The sequence below is a fragment of the Theropithecus gelada genome, chromosome 8 (genome assembly GCF_003255815.1).
Source record: "Theropithecus gelada isolate Dixy chromosome 8, Tgel_1.0, whole genome shotgun sequence".
Lineage (NCBI taxonomy): Eukaryota > Metazoa > Chordata > Mammalia > Primates > Cercopithecidae > Theropithecus > Theropithecus gelada.
In genome coordinates this window covers 146,172,012-146,192,861 of record NC_037676.1, presented here as the reverse complement: position 1 = coordinate 146,192,861, position 20,850 = coordinate 146,172,012, and the positions used below count along the sequence as shown (strand labels likewise).

At 54.9% G+C, this 20,850-nt stretch overlaps 1 protein-coding gene across 2 annotated transcripts in view; it reads left to right on the top strand.

Annotated features, from left to right (window-relative positions):
* PLEC (plectin) overlaps positions 1-20,850 on the top strand; it is a 60,860-nt gene that overhangs the window by 1,160 nt on the left and 38,850 nt on the right. The window contains exon 1 of one of the 2 annotated variants that reach the window (XM_025393328.1): positions 980-1,115. The exons of the other annotated variant lie outside the window; for it this stretch is intronic. Coding sequence (XP_025249113.1) covers positions 1,031-1,115 — 85 coding nt within the window. The 5' untranslated portion in view covers positions 980-1,030. Of the gene's footprint in view, positions 1-979; positions 1,116-20,850 lie in introns of those variants that run through there. 2 annotated transcript variants of the gene reach the window in all.

Below are 20,850 nucleotides of genomic sequence, written 5' to 3'. Positions count from 1 at the left end.
CTGACGGTTTCCTTAGGACCTCTGACGGATTCCTGGAAGCGGGACTTGCAGTTACAGGACATGTGGCATTAAGCTTGGAGAAAACACGGCCAGGGGCATCCCAGACACGGTGGCCGACATTGGTGAAGGCGGGAAGAGCTGGAGCTTTGCCAATCTGATGGGTGGAAAGAGCTGTTTTAATTATCACCGAGCATTTTTTCCTTCTGTGAATGGGCTATTCCAGTCCTTGTATGTGGACTTAATTTTTCTTTTTTTTTTTTTTTTTTTTTTGAGACGGAGTCTCGCTGTGTCGCCCAGGCTGGAGTGCAGTGGCGCGATCTCGGCTCACTGCAAGCTCCGCCCCCCCGGGTTCACGCCATTCTCCTGCCTCAGCCTCCCAAGTAGCTGGGACTACAGGCGCCCACCACCTCGCCCGGCTAATTTTCTTGTATTTTTAGTAGAGACGGGGTTTCACCGTGTTAGCCAGGATGGTCTCGATCTCCTGACCTCGTGATCCGCCCGTCTCGGCCTCCCAAAGTGCTGGGATTACAGGCTTGAGCCACCGCGCCCGGCCTGTGGACTTAATTTTTCTTATGTGTGGTGTTTTAAGGGTTGTTTATACCGACTCAGTCGTCTCCAGTGTTGCAATGGGAAAGTTCTCAGCTGCACGCGGGAAGCGAGGTGGGGGGCGGGCAGGGGCGCATCTCGGAGGCAGTAAGGTCGCCGGCCCGGCGGGGAACAGACAGGTCGGGGCCGCCTCTGGGCAGGGGCCACCCGAGGACCCCGGGTGTCGGCGGCCGCGACCCGGGCGGGAACGGGAAGGGGCGTGCGTGCGGGACTCGGAACTCGCGGAACCGGCCCGCGGGGAGGCGCCCAGACGCGGCTCCCTCTGTCCGGCCGCGGCGGCCCCAGCCCCGCCCCGCCCGTGGGGCATCCTGGGTGCGGGGGCGGGGCGGGGGCGGCCTCTTTAAGCGGCGCGCGCGGCCGCGGGGACAGAGTGGCCGCCGGGTGCTGGAGGCTCCGCTGCGCCCCGCGCCCCGCGCCCGCTGGCATGGCCGCCCTGCTGACGCCTGGCCCGCAGCCCGACGAGCAGGACTTCATCCAGGCCTACGAGGAGGTGCGCGAGAAGTACAAAGGTACGACCCCCCGCCCCGCTGCCGGGCCGGCCGCTCCTGACAGCCCAGCCGCCCAGCACCTTGTTGTCCACGGTGGCGGTCCGATCGCCGACCCGAGCGTGGCCACTCCGCCGGCCTCGTCCTCCTGGATCGCCCCCCACGGCCGCCAGTGCCTAGGGAAGGGACGGGCGCGCTCCGCTGAGCCCCCGCGGCCATGCCCTTAATAGGGCATCGCGCGGCCCGGGTGGGTGGGGGCGGGTCTCGGGCGGGTGGGGGCGCTCAGGGCTTGTCGGGGTCGGCTGTCTGGGCCAGGATCCGGTGTCTGTGGCCAGCAGACACATGGGTCGAGGCTGAACCATCCCCTGCCCCTCCTTTGGGACACCTCTGCATGGGACAGGGGAGGCCCTGCCGCCTGGCAATGGGTCACATAGTTGCCGGCTCTCCTCACCTCCCTAAACTGGTGAGGGCCTGGGCTGCCACCCTTCCTTGGCAGGGCACCCCCTACACACCCCTTCTCTGTTCCCTAGGGGACAGCTGTGGGCTAGGGGTCATGGTGGCCCCTCCTTCCTCACTAGGGGAGCATCAGAGTGGCCTGCCCACCTGTTTGGTGCCTCCTGTTTGGTGCCTGGGCAGACCCCCTTGCCCTAGTCCACGCTCACGGGGAGCCCCTGGACCTGCCCAGGCCCTGGCACCCACCTGCCATTCTTGCAACCCAGCTGCCTGGCTCGGCCTGGGTCGCCCAGCTCCAGGCGGTTGTGGACACAGCATTGGCTCTCCGCCTGCAGAGGCTTAGGGGCAAGGGACTGAGCTGCTGGGGAAGGTCGTGGTGGGGGCCCCAGGCAGAACCGATCAGAGCAGGCTCCAGCTCCACCTGGCTGGTTTTGCTGGCTCTGCCCCCAAGGGCAGCTCAGGGAGAGAGGTTCTGCTGGGGCCCCGTGGTGCCGCTCTCCACCACAGCCTTGCCCAGCTGGGTAGGTTTCATGGTGCCCTGAACTCATCTCCTTCAGGCGTCCTCCGTGGATGGCTCTGGGGCAGGGTGGATGTGCTGCTGTGGTTCTCTTTGACAGTGCTGTGCCCAGCCCCTTTGCCTGTGTGACTAGTTCATCTGGGCCAGGGGAGACACTCCTGCACCCTTGGGGAGGCCTTGAGGGGGCGGCCTGGTGCTCATGCTGTGCATGGCCAGCCCTGCCTTGGAGGGAGCACCCGGAAGGTGCTGGGGTGTAGGGCAGGGAAGCAGCCGCCCACCTGGCTCCAGCCCTCCTGGCAAGCCCTAAGACAGCTGTTTCTGAGCTGACCACTCTGTTCAAAGTGCGGGACCTGTGCAGAATGGTTTCCTCCTGGAGTCCTTGGTCTGGTCAGGTTGCTGGGCTGCCTAGGGTGCACAATGCCTGTTCGGGGCATTGTGCTGAGGCTTTCCTGGCCCCAGGATGTCTTTTCTTTACCTCCTAGGGTGGGGGCTACTTCTGATTCATCCGGGGGTGAGCCAGACAGATGGCTGGAGGTTGCTGGAATCCTATCTCAGGGCCCTCCCTCCCAAGCTCAGCTCCTCTGAAGGCCAGGATTGGTGTTGGACACACTTGCAGTCTTGGCCCATTGTCTGCCTTCTGGGCTTGGTTGTGGAGGCTGGTGAGGGGCAGGGGGTGCTGGGGTGCCTACCTGAAGTGGAGTCGTCACGTGATGGTGCAGCTGCCCGCATGTGTGTGGCACTGGCCTGAGAGTGGCTAAACAGCAAGGCAGGTGCTGAGGCTCCTTGAGCCCACCAGGCACCCCAAATCCCCTTAGCTCCTGGCTTGCAACAAGGGGACAGGAGGGGCTGGGCTGGTACTTGTGTCTGGGAGCCACGGGCCAAGGCTTAGGAGGGCGTGCAGGAGTTCAGAGGTGGCCCGTGTGCCCTACACCTCTCCAGGCCTGGCCTCTATGAGCCCGTTGGACCTGCTAGAGGGCAGGAGCCTTGGCCCTTCCTGTCCCTGGGGTGGAGGGACTGCGGGAGGGCACGGCCCCCCTTGCCACCCAACCCGTGACAGCGAGGCAGACCCAAGTCCCTCCATGGTAAGCAGCTGCGGGCCCGTTCTGGGCCCAGCTCAGCATTTGGTGGTTCTGAGGAGGCAGGGAGGCCAGGCCTGCACCCAGGGACCCCTGCCCAGCTGATCCCTGCACTGAGGAGGTACCCTGGCTTAGGCCTCCCGGCCTCCTCCCCTCTGTGGCATTGCCCCGGTTCCACCTCACTCTGCCCTCTCACAGAGACAGCTCCCTGTCTGACCCTCACTCCGGTGACCTTCACCCCCACCCCACAACATCTCAGACCCTCCCCTGGACACGTCATTCCCTGGCTGTCCCCTGGAAATCCCCGGTCTTCCCTGTACAGTCAGTCGGCCACTGCTCCACCCAGAACAACTTCCTGTCTGCCTGAGCCCCTCAACCACCCCCCCTTCTCCCTGTCCCCCATCCAGGGCAGATTCCTCTGGGGCTGAGGCTACTGCAGCCTGTGGTGGGAGAGCTCTGGGCGCCCTGTGGGAGAGGCCTCCATGCTGAGGGCTGTGGGCTGGTGACTTAGACAGTCGGCCCAGCTGCCAGTAAGTGTCCAGTCGCCCGGCCCCCCAAGCTTGGCCTGTGACAGCTCATAGAGGCTGGGCCGTCCTGCCATCCCATGGGAGCCTGGAGAGAGACCTGGGGTGGGTGAGGCAGGGCGGGGACAGTTCTAAGGGAGAGTCGTGGTGATGCAGGTGAGTGGAGGTGAGGCGGTCAGTGAAGAAAGAAGGAGGGTCAGGGCATGAATGCAGGCCGGGGAGTGGGGCTTAGGTCTGCTGTGAGGTGGTCCTGGAGGGGCAGCAGGGGTGAGAAGGAGGCTGGGGTGAGTACTGTTGGTGAGTGCATGGGGTTGGTGTGGGGCAGGGTCCAGGGGTGGGAGGCCTGCATTGGTCTGGGGGAAAAGTGGGCCTGGAGAGGGGCTGGGTGTGTTCGGTGCCCACAGAGCATGTGCCCAGCCTGTGGCCTGCACTCTCTTCAGGACCCCTCGCCAGCCCCGGGCCTGCCCAGTGCCATTGTGCCTGGCCCCCTCATGTGTCCCCACTCTCCCCTGTCCTGGACTCTGAGCTTGGTTATCTGTGTCCCTGGCACTGGCCCCAGGCCCTCAGCCAGCACTGCAGGGTGTTTGCACGGGTGAGTGGGTGATGGCGTAGGGCGTCGTCTGCAGTGGTTGGTGCTCAGCTGGCAGAGGGCAGGCTGGAGGTTATTTGGGGCTCACTGGAGAGGAATTTTGGCCGGTGTTTACTGTCAAAAGTAAAACGCTCCAAAAAAAAAAAAAAGAAGAAGAAGAAGAAGAAAATCAAACAGGGTGGAAGTATACGAAGAAAAATGATGAGACCCAGGCTCCCGGCTGGGGCGACGGCTGCACGGGAGAGAGGGCGGGAGAGAACACACAGATTTGGCCGCCCCTTCACAGGGAGCTCAGACTGAGATTTCCTCTGGAGCCAATGGCTTTTCATGTCAGTACCGATTAGGTTGACCTTATGCTGATTATTAGTATTTTTTAATAGCTTTATTGAGAAGTCATTCACATGCCATAACATTCACCCATTCGAAGTGTCCAATTCAGTGGTTTTAGTAGATTGGGAGTTGGGTAGCTGTCAATTCCAGGACATTTTGTCACCTAGCCCCTGGCAACACTGCTCTCCTTTCAGTGGTTATGGATTGGCCCGTACTGGCCTGTACTGGCCCTGGGTCTGACCTCTTCGACTTGCCGGGACACTCTCAGGGCTGCTCAAGTCGCTGCGCCATCAGCACCTCACCCGCCCCGCGCTGGAGTCAGTTCTGTGGCGTGGAAGTGCCCACTTTTGCTTATGCGTTTATCAGTTGATGGATAGTGGGCTGGCTGTTATGAGTAAGGCTGCCATGGACGTTTGCATACACGTTTTTGGGTGGTTGTATGTTTTTTATTTCTGTTGGGTAGATACCTAGGAGTGGAATTGCTCAGCTGTGTGGTAATTCTATATTTAACCATTTGAAGAACTGCCAGATGGCTTCCTAAAGTGGGCGCCCCATTCCTCATTCCCAGTAACAGCCGGGTGCGAGGTTTCCAATTTCCTCACATCCTCACCAACACTTGTTATTATCTGACTCTTTGATTGCAGACATCTAATCCTAGTGGGTGTCGAGTGGAATCTCATTGTGGTTTGATTTGCATTTCCTGATGGCTAATGACGTTGAGCACTTTGATGTGATTGTTGGTCATTTTTTATATCTTTTGAGAAATGTGTATTTAAATCCTTTGTCCATTTTAGAATTTGCCTTTTGGTATTATTGAGTTGTAAGTGTTCTTTATATATTCTAGATCCCAGTCCCTTATCAGAAATATGATTTGCAAACATTTTCTGTTTCTATGGTTTGCCTTTTTATTTGCTTGCTGGAGTCTTTTTTTTTTTTTTTTTTTTTTGAGACAGAGTTTTGCTCTGTCACCCAGACTGGAGTAGGTTCAAGTGACTCTTGTGCCTCAGGCTCCCGAGTAGCTGGGACTACAGGCGTCTGCCACCGTACCTGGCTAATTTTTGTATTTTTAGTAGAGATGGAGTTTCGCCATATTGGCCAGGCTGGTCTCAAACTCCTGGCCTCAGCCTCCACAATGCTGGGATTACAGTGTGAGCCACCTCACCTGGCTGATTGTGTCCTTTGAAGCACGTCTGTTTTAATTATTATGACTCCAGTATCTATTTTTTTCCTTGGTTGCTTGTGCTTTTGGTGTCATATTTAAGAAGCCACTGTCTAACCCAAGTCATGAAACTTTACACCAATGTTTTCTTTTTTTTTTTTTTGAGATGAAGTCTCACTCTGTCACCCAGGCTCGACTGCAGTGGCACGATCTCAGGTCATTGCAACCTCCGCCTCCTGGGTTCAAGCAATTCTCCTGCCTCTGCCTCTCGAGTAGCTGGGATTACAGGTGTGTGCCACCACACCCGGCTAATTTTTGTATTTTTAGTAGGGTTAGGGTTTCCCCATGTTGGCCAGGCTGGTCTTGAACTCCTGACCTCAAGTGAGCCACCTGCCTCAGCCTCAGTGCTGGGATTCCAGGTATGAGCCACCGTGCCTGGCCTGAATTCTTTGATTATTAATTAAGCTGAGCACATCTCCTAGACTTGTTGACCATTTGCACCTTTTCTTTTGTGAATTGCCTATTCAAAAGCATTGTTGGCCAGGCCGGTCTTAAACTTCTATGTTCACATGGAAATGGAATGCAGCCCTGTTTCTGGCTTTTATGACTTGCCATCATGCTTTCAGGGCTGCTCACGTGAGCACAGGAGTTTGAGACCAGTCTGGGCAACATAGTGAGACCCCATCTCTAAAAAAAAAAAAAAAAAAAAAAAGCCTCCTAGGTTCAAGGGATCCTTCTGCCTTGGCCTCCCAAAGTACTGGGATTACAGGGTGAGCTACTGCCATGCCCGGCTACTACACCTTTTTACATCAGGGACTTTAGCATCTGTGGATTTTGGTGTCCATGGGAAGTCTAGAACCCATCCCTCGCTGATTCTGAGGGACGATTGTATTCGCTTAAACTTGGAAGTTGCTTGTGATCAGTACCACCTCATGGAACAGAACTTTTCAGCTCCTTGAAAGTTCCCGCTGTGTCCCCAGTAGCTGGTCACACCGTGGACGGGTCTCACACCACGCATCTATTTTTGTTTAATTCTGCCTGTGGTTTCTTTAGCCATATCAGTTTTTAACATTCACCAGTCTTTTCTGATTTCTGGATTTTATGCTATGCTTAAAATGGCTTTCTTTTGTAAAAACATCTGCTGAGAGCTGCCTCCAGCACTGGTGCATTTTTTAAAACATCTCTGTCGTTAATCTTTGTGGAATTTGCTTGGGGCTGAGGCCGAGATGTTCAGGGATACTCGATGTCATGCTTGGTGTCACGCTCATAGGGTCTGGCTGTGGGCTTGTGGGTTCACAGGGACGATTGTAAACATCTCCCCTTCTGCCAATCCAGCCTCCTGACACAGGGGCTGTGCATTGCTGCACTTCTGTACCCCCAAGCCGAGCCGAGCCCTGTCCTGTGGCAGCTGTGGCTTGAAACAAGCATTGGGTGGGAGAGATAGGTGGACTTGGAGCTGGCTGGACCCCTGCAAGATCCTGGTCTGGTGCCTCCCAAGGAGCGGCTGAGGAGACCCGGGTGGTGGCTGTGGAGGTGGAGAGCAGCCTGGGGTGGAGAGGATGTGCCTGCGGCAGAGAGGGCGGAAGAGCCGGCACTTAGCCTCGGGTGCATAAAATCAGAGATGCCTGTGAGATAGGAACGCCTGTGCAGACACTGGGGTGCAGGAAATGCCGGGCTGAGGTGGGGAGGCCGGGCTGGGAGGCCATCACTGGGGCAGGCCTCAGGCCAGAGCTCTGAGCCTGGGGTCCTCCAGAGCTTAGGGGCCTATGAGAACAGGCAGCCGGGAAGCAGAGCCGTGGGCAGCCGTGCAGCAGAGCCATGGGGGCCTGCTGGCTCTGCGAAGCGGGGAGGAGCGTGAGGAAGCAGGGCCACGTCGGGAGCAGGGTGAGGCCTGGATGGTGCTGGGACCAGGTGATGAGGGGTGTTGGGGACCTCAGCGGGACTGCTTGGGGTGTCTTCGGATTGGAGGTGCTGGGGGCATGTGGGAAGTGCTCAGGAGGCCGTGCTGGTGCCAGGCTATGGTGGGTCCAACAGGGTGGCAGGGAGGGAGAACCCTCTCCAGGACAGAGTGGTGACATGGAGGCCAGGCCACAGCAGGGCACAGCCTCAGCTGGACACTGGCCCGAGTTCCCTGGGGAAGGAGTTCCCTGGGCCTTGGCCTGAGGGACCTGCATGGCCATAGGGGGCATGGGCATCTCCTGGCCAGGGTGAATGCTGAGTGGTTGCTCACATTTACCCAGCCACACATCATCATTGGCCAGTCGAGACTGCTGCTTGCCACTGAGGGCCCTGGAGATTTTCCCTGGGTTGGGCTGTTGGGAAGGTGTGGGCAGTGGTGCCCTGTGGCCTCAGTTTCCCCAGTGAAGCCCAAGAGGAGCTGGCAGCAGAGGGGCCAGGGGCCAGCTACCTCAAGAAGGGACTGGAGGAGGCTGGGAAGGGTGATGCTAATGGGGCCAGGTGCCCAGATCTCCCACCATTGGGTCATGGTTGATGCCCACAGACCCACAGTGGGTAGGGAGATGCAGGGCTGGGAGAGCGGGGACTGTGAGTCATGAGGTCAGGAACCCAAAATGGGGCATGGGCCGGGTCATCTGTAGGGGCAGTGGCCTGGCATGATGGCAGACCAGGCGGAAGGGGAGTTGGGAACACGCATTCAGATGGTGGAAGCAGGGAGCCAGCTGGGAAGACAGGATCCTGTAGGACTTGGGACATCAGCCTGCAGGGCCTGCTCTCCTTCCTCCTTCTCTTCCTTTGCTCTTTGGAGATTTGGGTCCTGGTTAGCTACAGAAGAGTCCTCCCAGCTGGTGGGCAGCTCTTGGCAGGACTGTTGCTGCCGCTTCCCGGAGGCAGAGGGGACCCAAGACCAGGAATGGGATGCGGATCACTTTGTGTCCCTGTGTGACTCCCGGGGTGGGGGCAGACCCAGGGCCAGGGCTGCAGGAAAGGAAGGCCCCAGGATGGCAGCAGGGTGGCTGGTCTGAGTCTGGGTGCTCTTGGGCAGGCTGGTGTGTCAGGCGGGCTAGGGCCAAGCGGGGCAGTGAGGGTATGGAAGGCCATCCACAGGGACACACCAGGGCAGATGGGGGGTGGGGGTTGGGTGGGGGAGTGGGTCGAGTCAGGGCTGAAAGTGCGGGTCTGCAGGTGCAGCAGAAAGAGGTATCTGCAGTCAGGGTCTCTGGGTGTGGCTTTTATGATTTTTATTCTGCTCTGTTTTTCAAATGAATGTGTCTTTTGACCTTTTGAAAGTGCATCTCTTTCTCTTCTTTCTTGCTAAATGAGTGGCTACCTGGGAAGCTAACAGAGCAGGCACAGGATAGGCCTAAGAGACACAGCTGGATGCCACTGTCGTGACGGCCACAAGAATGCATGGTCGTTTACAGAATACAAATACCCCCAAAGAAGGTGCCCTGTTTTAGGTTCCTGTGGCTGCTGTCAAACGTGCCCACAAACTGGGTGGCCTAAAGCAACAGAAATGTATTCTCTTACAGTTCTGGAGGCCACACGTCCAAAATCAAGATGTTGGCAGGGCCACGCTCCCTCGGAGGCTCCAGGGTGGACTCTGTTCCTGGCCTCTCCAGCTCCTGGTGGCCATCGGTGCCTGGGCTCGTGGCCGCATCACTCCAGTGTCGGCCTCCATTCTCACGTGGCCCTCTCCCTGTGGCTTCTCTTCCATCTCTTGTAAGACACTTGGCTTTGGCTTTAGGCCCCCCCACTGGGTAATCTAGGACGATCTCATCTCAAGATCCTTGTCTTAATTCCACCTGCAAAGACCCTTTTTCCAAATAAGATACCATTTATGGGTTCTAGGGAATTGTTCATAGACATATCTTTTGGGGACCTCCATTCAACCCACTACAGTCTATCCTCTGGCCCCTCAAAATTTATATCTGCCCCACTTCCAAAGTAAATGTTTCTTATCCCAACATGCCCCAAAGTCTCAACCTATTGTAGTATCAACTCTAAGTCTAAAATTCCATTAGCCCAGCCAGGCGCAGTGGCTCACGCCTATAATCCCAGCCCTTTGGGAGGCCTGTGGATCACCTGAGATCAGGAGACCAGCCTGGCCAACATGGTGAAGCCTTGTCTCTACTAAAAATGCAAAAATCAGCCAGGCGTGGTGGTGCACACCTATAATCCCAGCTACTCAGGTGTATAAGGCACGAGACTGGCTTGAACCCAAGAGGCAGAGGTTGCAGTGAGCCAAGACTGCACCAATGCACTCCAGCCTGGGTGACAGAGCAAGACTCAATCTCAAAAAATAAACAAATAAATAAAAATTAACCAGGTGTGGTGGTGCATGGCTGTAGTCCCAGCTGCTCAGGAGGTAGAGGTAGGAGGATGCTTAACCCTGGAGGCTGAACCCAGGTGACAGAATGAGACCCTATCTTAAAAAAAAAAACAAAAAAAAAGCAAGAAGAACAACATTTAATCAGCTCAGAAGTCTCAAATATGATCACTGAAGTTGTGTCTAAATCAGGTGTTGGTGAGGCTCTGGGTAGGATCCAGATGGGGGCAAAATTTTTCTCCATCTTTTTACTTGTAAAACTAGAAAGCAAGTTTTATGCCTCCAAACTGCAATGTTGGACTACGCATAGACTAGGCATCGCCATTCCCAAAGGGAGAAATATAAAGGCATAAAGGGGTTGCCAGTCCCAAGCAAGTCTGAAATCCAGCAGGGCGAATTCCATGGGGTTTCAAGGCCTGGGAATGCCCCTCTGTGGCTCAGTGCCCCCCGCCACACCTGCAGCTCTGCCAGCCTCTGCCTCTAGGCCTAAGGCTCTGACCTTGGAGTCGTTCTTCCTTTTTCTCGAAGGACAGCACATGTTTGCAGCTGCCTGGGTCTGTCATCCTGTTTCTTGCCTGTAGACTCAGAAGCCCAATACCTTCCTTCATTTCATCCTGTCTCTGTCCCCTTCAATCCAAGCAGGCAGTATTTCCGCTGGTACAACATTCTCATAAACCTTCTGGGTCTCCCCTGTATGTCACAGGGAGTCAGGCCATTAGAGAGAAGTGTTCACTTGGATCCTCCCTGGATCATCTCGTCTCTGTTCCTGGCTTCTGTTGAGATGAGTGAATGGACCCATGAGTCACACACCTCATCTCTGCAGAACACACTTTCCTAACAGGGAACCTCCCAACATTAGCATCTCTTGCAATCTAAATAGGCTGCAAATATCCCAAATCACCCATGCTGGTTCCTTTTTGCTTAACAGTTCCTTCCTCGATTTATCTCTTTCTTTTTAAAAATTTTTTAATTTTTTATTTTTTGAGAGGAGTCTCGCTCTGTCGCCCAGGCTAGAGTGCAGTGGCGTGATCTCCGCTCACTGAAAGCTCCGCCCCCCGGGTTCACACCATTCTCCTGCCTCAGCCTCCCGTGTAGCTGGGAATACAGGGGCTGCCACCACGCCCAGCTAGTTTTTTTTTGTATTTTTAGTAGAGACGGGGTTTCACCGTATTAGCCAGGATGGTCTCGATCTCCTGACCTCGTGATCTGCCCGTCTCGGCCTCCCAAAGTGCTGGGATTACAGGCGTGAGCCACTGCTCCTGGCCCAATTTATCTCTTTCTTCCTGTACTTTACCATAAGCAGCAAGAAGAAGCCAAGCCACACCTTCTACACTTTGCTTGGAAATCTTTTCAGCTAAATATCCAAGTTCATTGCTTACGAGTTCTGTTGAGCCGACAGTGAACACAATTCGGCGAAGTCTCGCTTCAGTGTAAGAAGCACCTTTCCTCCACTTTCCTCGTTGCCTTCTAAGGCCTCACCACAAGCACCTTTAATGCCCGTATTTCTACCAACAGTCTGGTCAGACAGGCTAGGCTTTTTCTACTGTGTGCCTCAAGATGTCCCGGCTTCTGTTTATTACCCAATTCCAAAGCCACAACCACATTTTCAGATATTTGTCACTGTAGCACCCTGCTCCTGCTCACTGTCTATTGATTTCCTGTGATTCCCATGGGGAAGAACCACAAGCAAAGCACTCTGAAACAATAGAAATTTATCTTTTGACTGTTCCGGAGGCCAAAATCAAAAACCCGGTGTCGGCAGGTCGGCGCTTTCTCCGAAGGCACCGGGAAGAGCCTAGGAAGGGCTGCCTGCCTCTTCCAACTCCACTGCCTCTTGACCTGTGGCTGGGTCATGCCAGTCCCTGCCTCTGTGTCTCTCCTCATCTAAGGACACTTGTTTTTGGATCTAGGGCCCAGGTAATCCAAGATGATCTCATCTCAAGATCCTTTATTTAATTATACCTGCAGAGACCCTGTTTCCAAATAAGGCCACATTTATGAGCTCCAGGGACATGGACATAGATTTTTTGTGGCCACCATGGAACCCACCCAGCCATCCTTCAGTAGTTGGTTAATGTAGAACTTAACATGTTTTTGTTCCATAGTCATTGTTTTAAAAAGTGTGCACAGTGGGCTGGGCGTGGTGGCACGTGCCTGTAATCCCAGCACTTTGGGAGCCTGAGGTGGGAGGATCTTTTGAGCGTAGAATGTCAACACTGCAGTGAGCCTGGGCTACAGAGCAAGACCCTGTCTCAAAAAAAGTAAAAAAAATAAAAAAGCACGCACAGTGTACTTTAGTATGTGTTAATTTACCTGTAATTTCATGATTTAATGTTATGAAGTATTTTAGACATACGTAACTTCTTTTACTTAGTGATACAGCTTGGGCATCTCTCTGTGACATTGATTTACAATACAGCATTCCCCTGTATGGCAACCATATCATATTTAACCAATCGATCCTTTCTCATAGGACATTGAGCTTAATTTTGGATTTTTGTATTAGAAATGGCTACAGTGAACAGTGTTGTAGCTGGGTCATCGTGCATCTCTATGGCTGTTGTTAAAAATGGAATTTCTGGCCAGGTGCAGTGTGTCACACCTGTAATCCCAGCACTTTGGGAGGCCAAGTTGGGCAGATCACGAGGTCAGGAGTATGAGACCAGCCTGACCAACATGGTGAAACCGCATCTCTCCTAAAAATACAAAAATTAGCAGGGTGTGGTGGCGAGCGCCTGTAATCCTTGCTACGCAGGAGGCTGAGGCAGGAGAATCACTTGAACCTGGGAGGTGGAGGTTGCGGCGAGCTGGGCGCCATTGCACTCCAGCCTGGGTGACAGGGCAAGACTCCGTCTCAAAAAAAAAAAAAAGGAGGCCGGGCGCGGTGGCTCACGCCTGTAATCCCAGCACTTTGGGAGGCCGAGGCAGGCAGATCACAAGGTCAGGAGATCGAGACCATCCTGCTTGACACGGTGAAACCCCGTCTCTGCTAAAAATACAAAAAATTAGCCGGGCATGGTGGTGGGCGCCTGTAGTCTCATCTACTCGGGAGGCTGAGACAGAATGGCGTGAACCCGGGAGGCGGAGCTTGCAGTGAGCCGAGATCGCGCCACTGCACTCCAGCCTGGGCAATGAGCAAGACTCCATCTCAAAAAAAAAAAAAAAAAAAGGAATTTCTGGGTTAAGGGCTTTTCAAAATTTAAGCTTTAATTTACACCAAGATACCATTTTTTACCTTTCGTATTGGCAAAAATCGCAAATCTGGATCTAGGTTCTGTTGGTGAAGCTGTGGGAACCAGGCCAGAGAAAGCGTCTGTCAGAGCCGCAAATGCAGTGTGTGTCCGAACAGAAGACGGGCACTGGCCTGCGTGTGCTCGGAGGCTGGGCCCGCACATGCCACTCTGCATGGCCAGACGTGGGCACGGTCCCCGTGCAGAGCAGGAGGCCTCCAGCGTGGGGTGGGTGGGAAAGCAGGGGCAGAATGGTGCCCAGAAGATTTCACCGTTTGTGTTAAAAGAGAGAAAACCAAGAATCACATGGTATTTGCTTGATTTTCTTTTTTTTTTTTTTTTTTTTTTTTAGNGATTTTTTTTTCCCCCTCTATTTATAATTGGGAGGTTGGGAGGGGTTCATTTCTTCTTCTTTTTTTTCTTTTTTCTTTTTTTGAGACGGAGTCTCACTCTGGAGGCTGGAGTGCAGTGGCCGGATCTCAGCTCACTGCAAGCTCCGCCTCCCGGGTTCCCGCCATTCTCCGGCCTCAGCCTCCCGAGTAGCTGGGACTACAGACGCCCGCTACCGCGCCCGGCTAGTTTTTTGTATTTCTTAATAGAGACGGGGTTTCACCGTGTTAGCCAGGATGGTCTCGATCTCCTGACCTCGTGATCCGCCCGTCTCGGCCTCCCAAAGTGCTGGGATTACAGGCTTGAGCCACCGCGCCCGGCCTGCTTGATTTTCTGTAAAGAAATTCTGGAGAAACAAACAGGAAACCGCTAACAGTGATTTTCACACAGTGTGTGTGTGTGGTGGGGGGAGACAGAGAGAAGGGGGGGAGCGAGCCGCTAACAGTGATTTTCACAGTGTGTGTGGGGGGGGGGCGGGGGAGACAGAGAGAAGGGGGGAGCGAGACTTGCCTCTCTCTGCCCTCAGTGTTTGAGTCACGTGAATATTTTCTATTCCAACACGATTTTTATTTTATTTTTTTAAAGTTTAGTGAAGGGAAGAATGTAAACTGTTATAAGTTCTTTTTTTTTTTCTTGAGACAGAGTCTTGCTCTATCACCCAGGCTGGAGTGCAGTGTTGCAATCTTGGATCACCTTACTTCCGCCTCCTGGGTTCAAGCGATTCTCCTGCCTCAGCCTCCTGCGTAGCGAGGATTACAGGCGCCCGCCACCACACCCGGCTAATTTTTGTATTTTTAGTAGAGATGGGGTTTCGCCATGTTGGCCAGACTGGTCTCGAACTTCTGACCTCAGGTGATCTGCCCGCCTCAGCCTCCCAAATTGCTGAATTACAGGCATGAGCCATTGGGCCCAGCCTAAGTTTGTATTTTATTTATTTATTATTATTATTATTATTATTATTATTTGAGACAGAGTTTCGCTCTTGTTGCCCAGCAGGCTGGAGTACAATGGCGCAATCTCGTCTCACTGCAACCTCCACTCTCCGAGTTTAAGCAATTCTACTGCCTCAGCCTCCCAAGTAGCTGGGATTACAGGCATGCAACACCACGCACTGCTAATTTTGTATTTTTAGTAGAGACAGGGTTTCTCCATGTTGGTCAGGCTGGTCTCGAACTCCCAGCTTCAGGTGATCTGCCCGCCTCGGCCTCCCAAAGTGCTGGGATTATAGGCGTGAGCCACAGCACCTGGCCAGTTCTTTTTTATTTTTTTTGAGATGCAGTCTTATTCTGTTGCCCAGGCTGGAGTGTAGTGGCACAATCTCAGCTCAATGCAACCTCCACTTCTCCTGTCTCAGCCTCCTGAGTAGCTGGGACTACAGGCGTGAGCCACCACCCCTGGCTAATTTTTGTATTTTTAGTAGGTATGGGTTTTCACCGTGTTTGCCAATCTGGTCTCAAACTCCTGGGCTCAAGTAATCTGCCTGCGTCAGCCTCCCACAGTGCTGGGATTACAGGCGTGAGCCACTGCACGAGGTTTCAGACACAATTTTTAAACAATTTCTAAGTTGCTGGCTGGGTATTGCAGTCCTTTCTCTAAGGGTCATCCCCCCAGCAGTGCCCAAGTGGGCAGACTCCTCCCGCCTGCCCAGCACCCAGTGTTGGAGCTTCAGACAAGCCACGTGGCCTCGCTGTCTGATGGGGACTTGTGTAATGAGTCTCCTGGCAGAGCCAGTGGGAGGGTGAGCAGAACTGCGGCCGAATCAGGTTAGCACAGCGTCTGCCATCTGGGACCTCTGCATCCCGGACCCCGAGCCTGGTCCTGGAGCCATCCTGGAGCCGGGGCGTTCCCTGCATCAGCTCTGACTGATCATCAGTTGTCTTATTCCAGAGTGTTTTGTGCTGACGAAGAGTTTTTTTCCTGCTGTATTTTCCTAACTTGTTATTGCTGGCCTGAAGAAATCTCTCGGCTCTTTTAACTGCGTTTGAAGCCAGCCTCTCAATGAACTCTCTCTCAGCTCTAGTAAATGGTGAGTTGAGTTGTTTCAGGTGCCAAGAGGAGCAGTGCTGACTTGGGTAAATGCTGTCCCATGTCCTGGCACTGGACCAAGAGCTGCACCTGCACCGTTGGCATTCACCCTCACATGCCCTCCCCTCAGCAGCCTCGCCTGGCTCTGGGAGGGTGCCCCGCTGTGCTACGAGGGGCATTTATTCTCATGTTAACAATGCAGAGAGCATCATCCCTTGTTATAAACGCTGGTTTTTATCAAATGAGCTGTCAGAATTTTTGAGATCAATATACAGGTTTTCTCCTTTAATCTACTAGTGAAGTCAATGATATTAGCAGAGTTCTGGGAAAGTGCAGCCCATCCTTGAACTCCAGGAATTCATTTCTTCTCTTGCTCCACGTTTCCTGTGGTAACACCCTCGTATCCAGTGCTGGGTGAGGCAGCCGCCCCAGGGGCACACAGGCGTCTCAGTGTTGGGGGGCTGAGAGGGAGGGAAGGGGAGCCACCAAGGATCAGGCGAGAAGCCTCTCAGCAGAGGCCTGGCAAGGTCCACCCTGCTGCAGCAGAGCAGGTGCCCGCGTGAGGATGGCCTCGGGAGGGCAGCGGCAGGGCTGTGGTGGGACCTGCTTGTGCTTGGAGAGCGCTGGCTGCTGTGTGCCCAGTGCGTGGAGGTGAGGACAACAGGGGAGGCTACCACTTTCTTTGAGATGAAAAGGTGGTGGCCAGGCCAGGGTGTGGTGGCGACAGTGGGCACAGGACAGGTTTGAGAGACATTTGGGTAGGACAGGCCCCCTAATGGATGGGTCACGTGGGTGGGACCCAGGACCTTCCCCCCAAATTGGTCTCCAGCAGACCCGTGGTATTGAGATACTCCTGTACTGGGCTGCAGGGGAGGGAGGAGAAGGATGTGGCTTGGAGAGGTAACCTCTGTGCCTCCTGGGTCCCTCACTGGGACTCCCAGGAGCCCTGGTGGGCATCCAGTCCCGCAGTGGTGGCCCTGGACCCCAGAAATCCTGCAGGCTGACTGAGCTGGCACTGAGCCCCACCCTGCACGGGGTGGCCTCCAGACATGGAAGGCTCTCCTCCCACCTCAGTCCCACAGCATATGCAGGGGCAGGAGCCTGGGGCAGGTGAGGTGGCTCCTGCAGGTCTGCCTCAGGGTCAGGCGGGGAGCAGAGCACGGGTCTGTGCGTTCGGAGGGCTCGGTGTGTGCGGGATGTATCTATGGCAGGATTTCACTGGGCCTGGTCTCCCTGCGGCTATTGTAGGGGACCCCAGAGGGAAGTGTCTGCCTGTCGCAGGTCACCTCTGCATGGGATCACCAGGTCACAGCCCACTGGCCTGCTCCACCACCACCAGAGAGCCCCAGCAGGGCAGGCTGCCATGGGGCTAGGGACTGGGTGGGTGGGTGGGTGTGAAGATGGGGCGGGGAGCAAAGCGGAGGGCAGGCAGGGTGGTGGTGGGCAGGGCCTCAGGAGAGGGCCCATCCCATGCGCAGGTATGGTATGGGAGACAGGGTTGGAGCCCCTTCTTTGGCCTGGGCCTGTGGCCAGGGCAGCCAGGGTCTCAGGGGACTGGTGAAGAGGGGGTTGCTCTGTGCCCAGACAGAGGGGTTGGGAAGAAGGGAGGGCTTATCTGTGGTGTCTGGGCTCAACTTTGCTTCTGGGGTCCCCAGTGGTGTGGGGATTTTGCAGAGAGCTTCAAGAGGATTTGGCTTTGCCCAGGGTGTGAGACTTGGCCAGGAGGCCTGATGGCACCCCAGCTGGGCATGGGGGCATGGGGACCGTGCTGGGTTTGATCAGCAGAGCAGAAGGTAGAGGTAGGGGTTTTCCGGCGGCACTGGTGCTGGTGAGTCCGACTCCAGCCTGGAGGCCCCTCCAGTTCACTGGCCTGGACACACAGACCTACGTGCTTTTTCGGCAAGACTCCTTTGTGATCCATGAATTGGTTGCGGGGCCAGAGCCATGAGGTCTCCTGGGCAGTGGCCGGGGCTTTGCTTCCCACGCTCCAGAGCTGTGTCATCAGGGCGCCCAGCTTCCTCTATCCCGGCTCCCTTTCCTCCCTGCTGCCTACATCTCTTGCTCTCAGGCCCTTCGCTGCCAGCCTGGGACCTGCCTGTCCTGTTGAAATCCCTGGCTGTAGCCCTGTCTCCAGGCGCCCCCCTCCTGGCTACAGCCACCTCCACATTCATGGGGGTTGCCTGGACTTGTTTTCTCTACATCAAGGCCTTGGTGCATGTGGCCCCTCTTCCTGTGCTGGCTGCCTGCGGCCTGTCCCCACATAGCTGTCCCTTCCTCTGGGAAGCCTGTGCCGGGAAGGAACCACAGAACTGACTAACGTGCTGCTGGCTGAGCCTTTCCCGGGGTCATCGTGGCTGCCCCCACTTCCGAGGCTGCACCACATAGCCACCGTTCCAGCCTGCCTGGGCTGGGCAGTCTCAGGCCCCTTCCCAGAACCTTGCAGCTGCTGCAGCTTGTCTAATAAGCCTCTGGCTGCAGGTGACCACAGGTGACTATGGTGGCCACTCATAGGTGGGCAGCTTGACTTCAGGGGGCAAGTTAAAGGCAGAGTCGGTGTGTGAAAACCTGTGTGTTCCTTCTCTGAACAGCTGTGTGCCCTCACCTTCTCATTAGCTTAAAACCATGATCCTATTTTTTTGTTTGTTTTTGAGTCGGTCTTGCTGTCTCCCAGACAGGAACGCAGTGGTGCAATCATGGCTCACTGCAGCCTTGGGTGGGCTGGTTCAAGCTATCCTTCTGTCTGAGCGTCCCAAAGAGCTGGGACCACAGGCACAGGCCACCATGTCAGGCTAGTTTTTTAGTTTTTTGCAGAGACAGTGTCTTGCTATGTTGCCCAGACTGGTCCTGAATTCCTGGGATCAAGTGATCCTCCTGTCTCAGCCTCTGAAAGTGCTGGGCCACCACACCTGGCCAATCTTTTTTTTTTTTTTTTTTTTTTTTTGAGACGGAGTCTTACTCTGTTGCCCAGGCTGGAGTGCAGTGGCTGGATCTCAGCTCACTGCAAGCTCTGCCTCCCGGGTTTACGCCATTCTCCTGCCTCAGCCTCCCCAGTAGCTGGGACTACAGGCGCCCACCACCTCGCCCGGCTAGTTTTTTGTATTTTTTTTAGTAGAGACGGGGTTTCACTGTGTTAGCCAGGATGGTCTCGATCTCCTGACCTCGTGATCCGCCCGTCTCGGCCTCCCAAAGTGCTGGGATTACAGGCTTGAGCCACCGCGCCCGGCCTACACCTGGCCAATCTTACACCATTCCATTGTATGCATTTTAATCTTTAAAAAAAAAAAATCTTCCTGGCTGGGCATAGTGGCTCATGCCTGTAATCTTAGCACTTTGGGAGCCCAAGATAGGTGGATCACCTGAGGTCGGGAGTTCGAGATCAGCCTGACCAACATCGGGCGCAGTGGCTCACGCCTGTAATCCCAGCACTTTGGGAGGCCGAGACGGGCGGATCACGAGGTCAGGAGATCGAGACCATCCTGGCAAACATGGTGAAACCCCGTCTCTACTAAAAATACAAAAAAATTAGTCGGGCGTGGTGGCGGGCGCCTGTAGTCCCAGCTTCTCAGGAGGCTGAGGCAGGAGAATGGCATGAACCCGGGAGGCGATGGAGCTTGCAGTGAGCGGAGATCGCGCCACTGCACTCCAGCCTGGGCGACAGAGCAAGACTCCGTCTCAAAAAAAAAAAAAAAAAGAAAAAAAAAATCTCCCTAGGCTGAGGAAAATTTTTATGCATTAAATTGAAAAAATCGATCTGGACCGGGCAGTGTGGCTCACACTTGTAATCCCAGCACTGGGAGGTGGGAAGATTGCTTGAGCCCAGGAGTTTGAGACCAGCCTGGGCAACAGAGAGACAAACTGTATAAAAAATCAAAAGATGAACTGGGAGTGGTGGTGCACGCCTGTAGTCCCAACTACTCAGAAAGCCGAGGTGGGAGCATCGCTTGAGCCCAGGAGGTCCAGGCTGCTGTGAGCCGTGATTGAGCCACTGCACTCCAGCCTAGGTGACAGAGTGAGACCTTGTCTCAAAAAAAACAAAACAAAACAAAACAAAACAAAAAACAGCATTTTTTTTAACGTATGAACTTTTTAGGTCTGTTTATAAATATCTGTCACTTTCAGCTGAGGTTTAATAAGGAAGTACGATTCAGTTGCAGGCCAAATTTAGGTTCATCCAGATACAGCTTAGTAAAACCTAACTGGGAATTTAGCAGTGGCGCGATCTTGGCTCATGGCAACCTCAGCCTCCTGGGTTCGACCAGTTCTCGTGCCTCAGCCTCCCTAGTAGCTGGGACTACAGGCATGCGACACAATGCCTGGCTGCTTTTTTTGTGTGTATTTTTAGTAGAGATGGGGTTTTGCTATGTTGGCCAGACTGGTCTCAAACTCCTGACCTTAAGCAATCCACCTGCCTCGGTCTCCCAAAGTGCTGGGATTCCAGGTATTAGCCCCCGTGCCCAGCCTGGAATTCTGTTTTAATTCTTCACTTCACCATTTCAGGAAACTGGTGTTTCCTGAGACTCCCCACACCCCAACTGGCTGAGTCCCAGGGAGGGCAGGGATGGGCGGGGGGACGAGAGACCCCAGAATTGCTGGGTCTGCAGTGCAGCTGGGGCTTCTGGCCCTTTGCCTGTTAGCTTGTACCCCTGGGAGCTACCAGCCTCGCTCCCGGGTCATGGTCACATCCTCCACGCCAGCCCCAACCTGGCGCACAGTGGGTCTGTTTGCAGGACGGGAGGGACTTTTGGGTGAAGGCAGAGGAAAGGCCTGGCTGGAGACAGGCAGGCTGGTCACTTCTATCTTGTGGAGGCCATCCTACCCCACACTACCAGCATGGACTAGGGTGGAGCACAGTCCTGGGGCCAGTGTTGAAGGGGTGCCCTGGTGTGGGCAGGGCCCAGGCATTCCTCCGTGCCTCCCTGCAGCGCAGTGAGGCAGAGCTGACCTCACCCTGCCAGTGCAACCTGCTCCCCTAGGCCTGGGTAGTGACACACAGCTACTCCTGCTGGCTGAGGAGGCTGACCCAATTAACCATAGAGGTGGCTGGATCTGAGCAGCTGTGGAGGGTCCCTGGTGGTCGTGGCAGGGTGGGTGTGGGATGGAGCCACAGTGTCATCCTCACAGGAGTGGAGATGCTGGCGAGTGGGCAGACTTGGGGGGTGGGGGGCGCAGCCAGGAGGACCT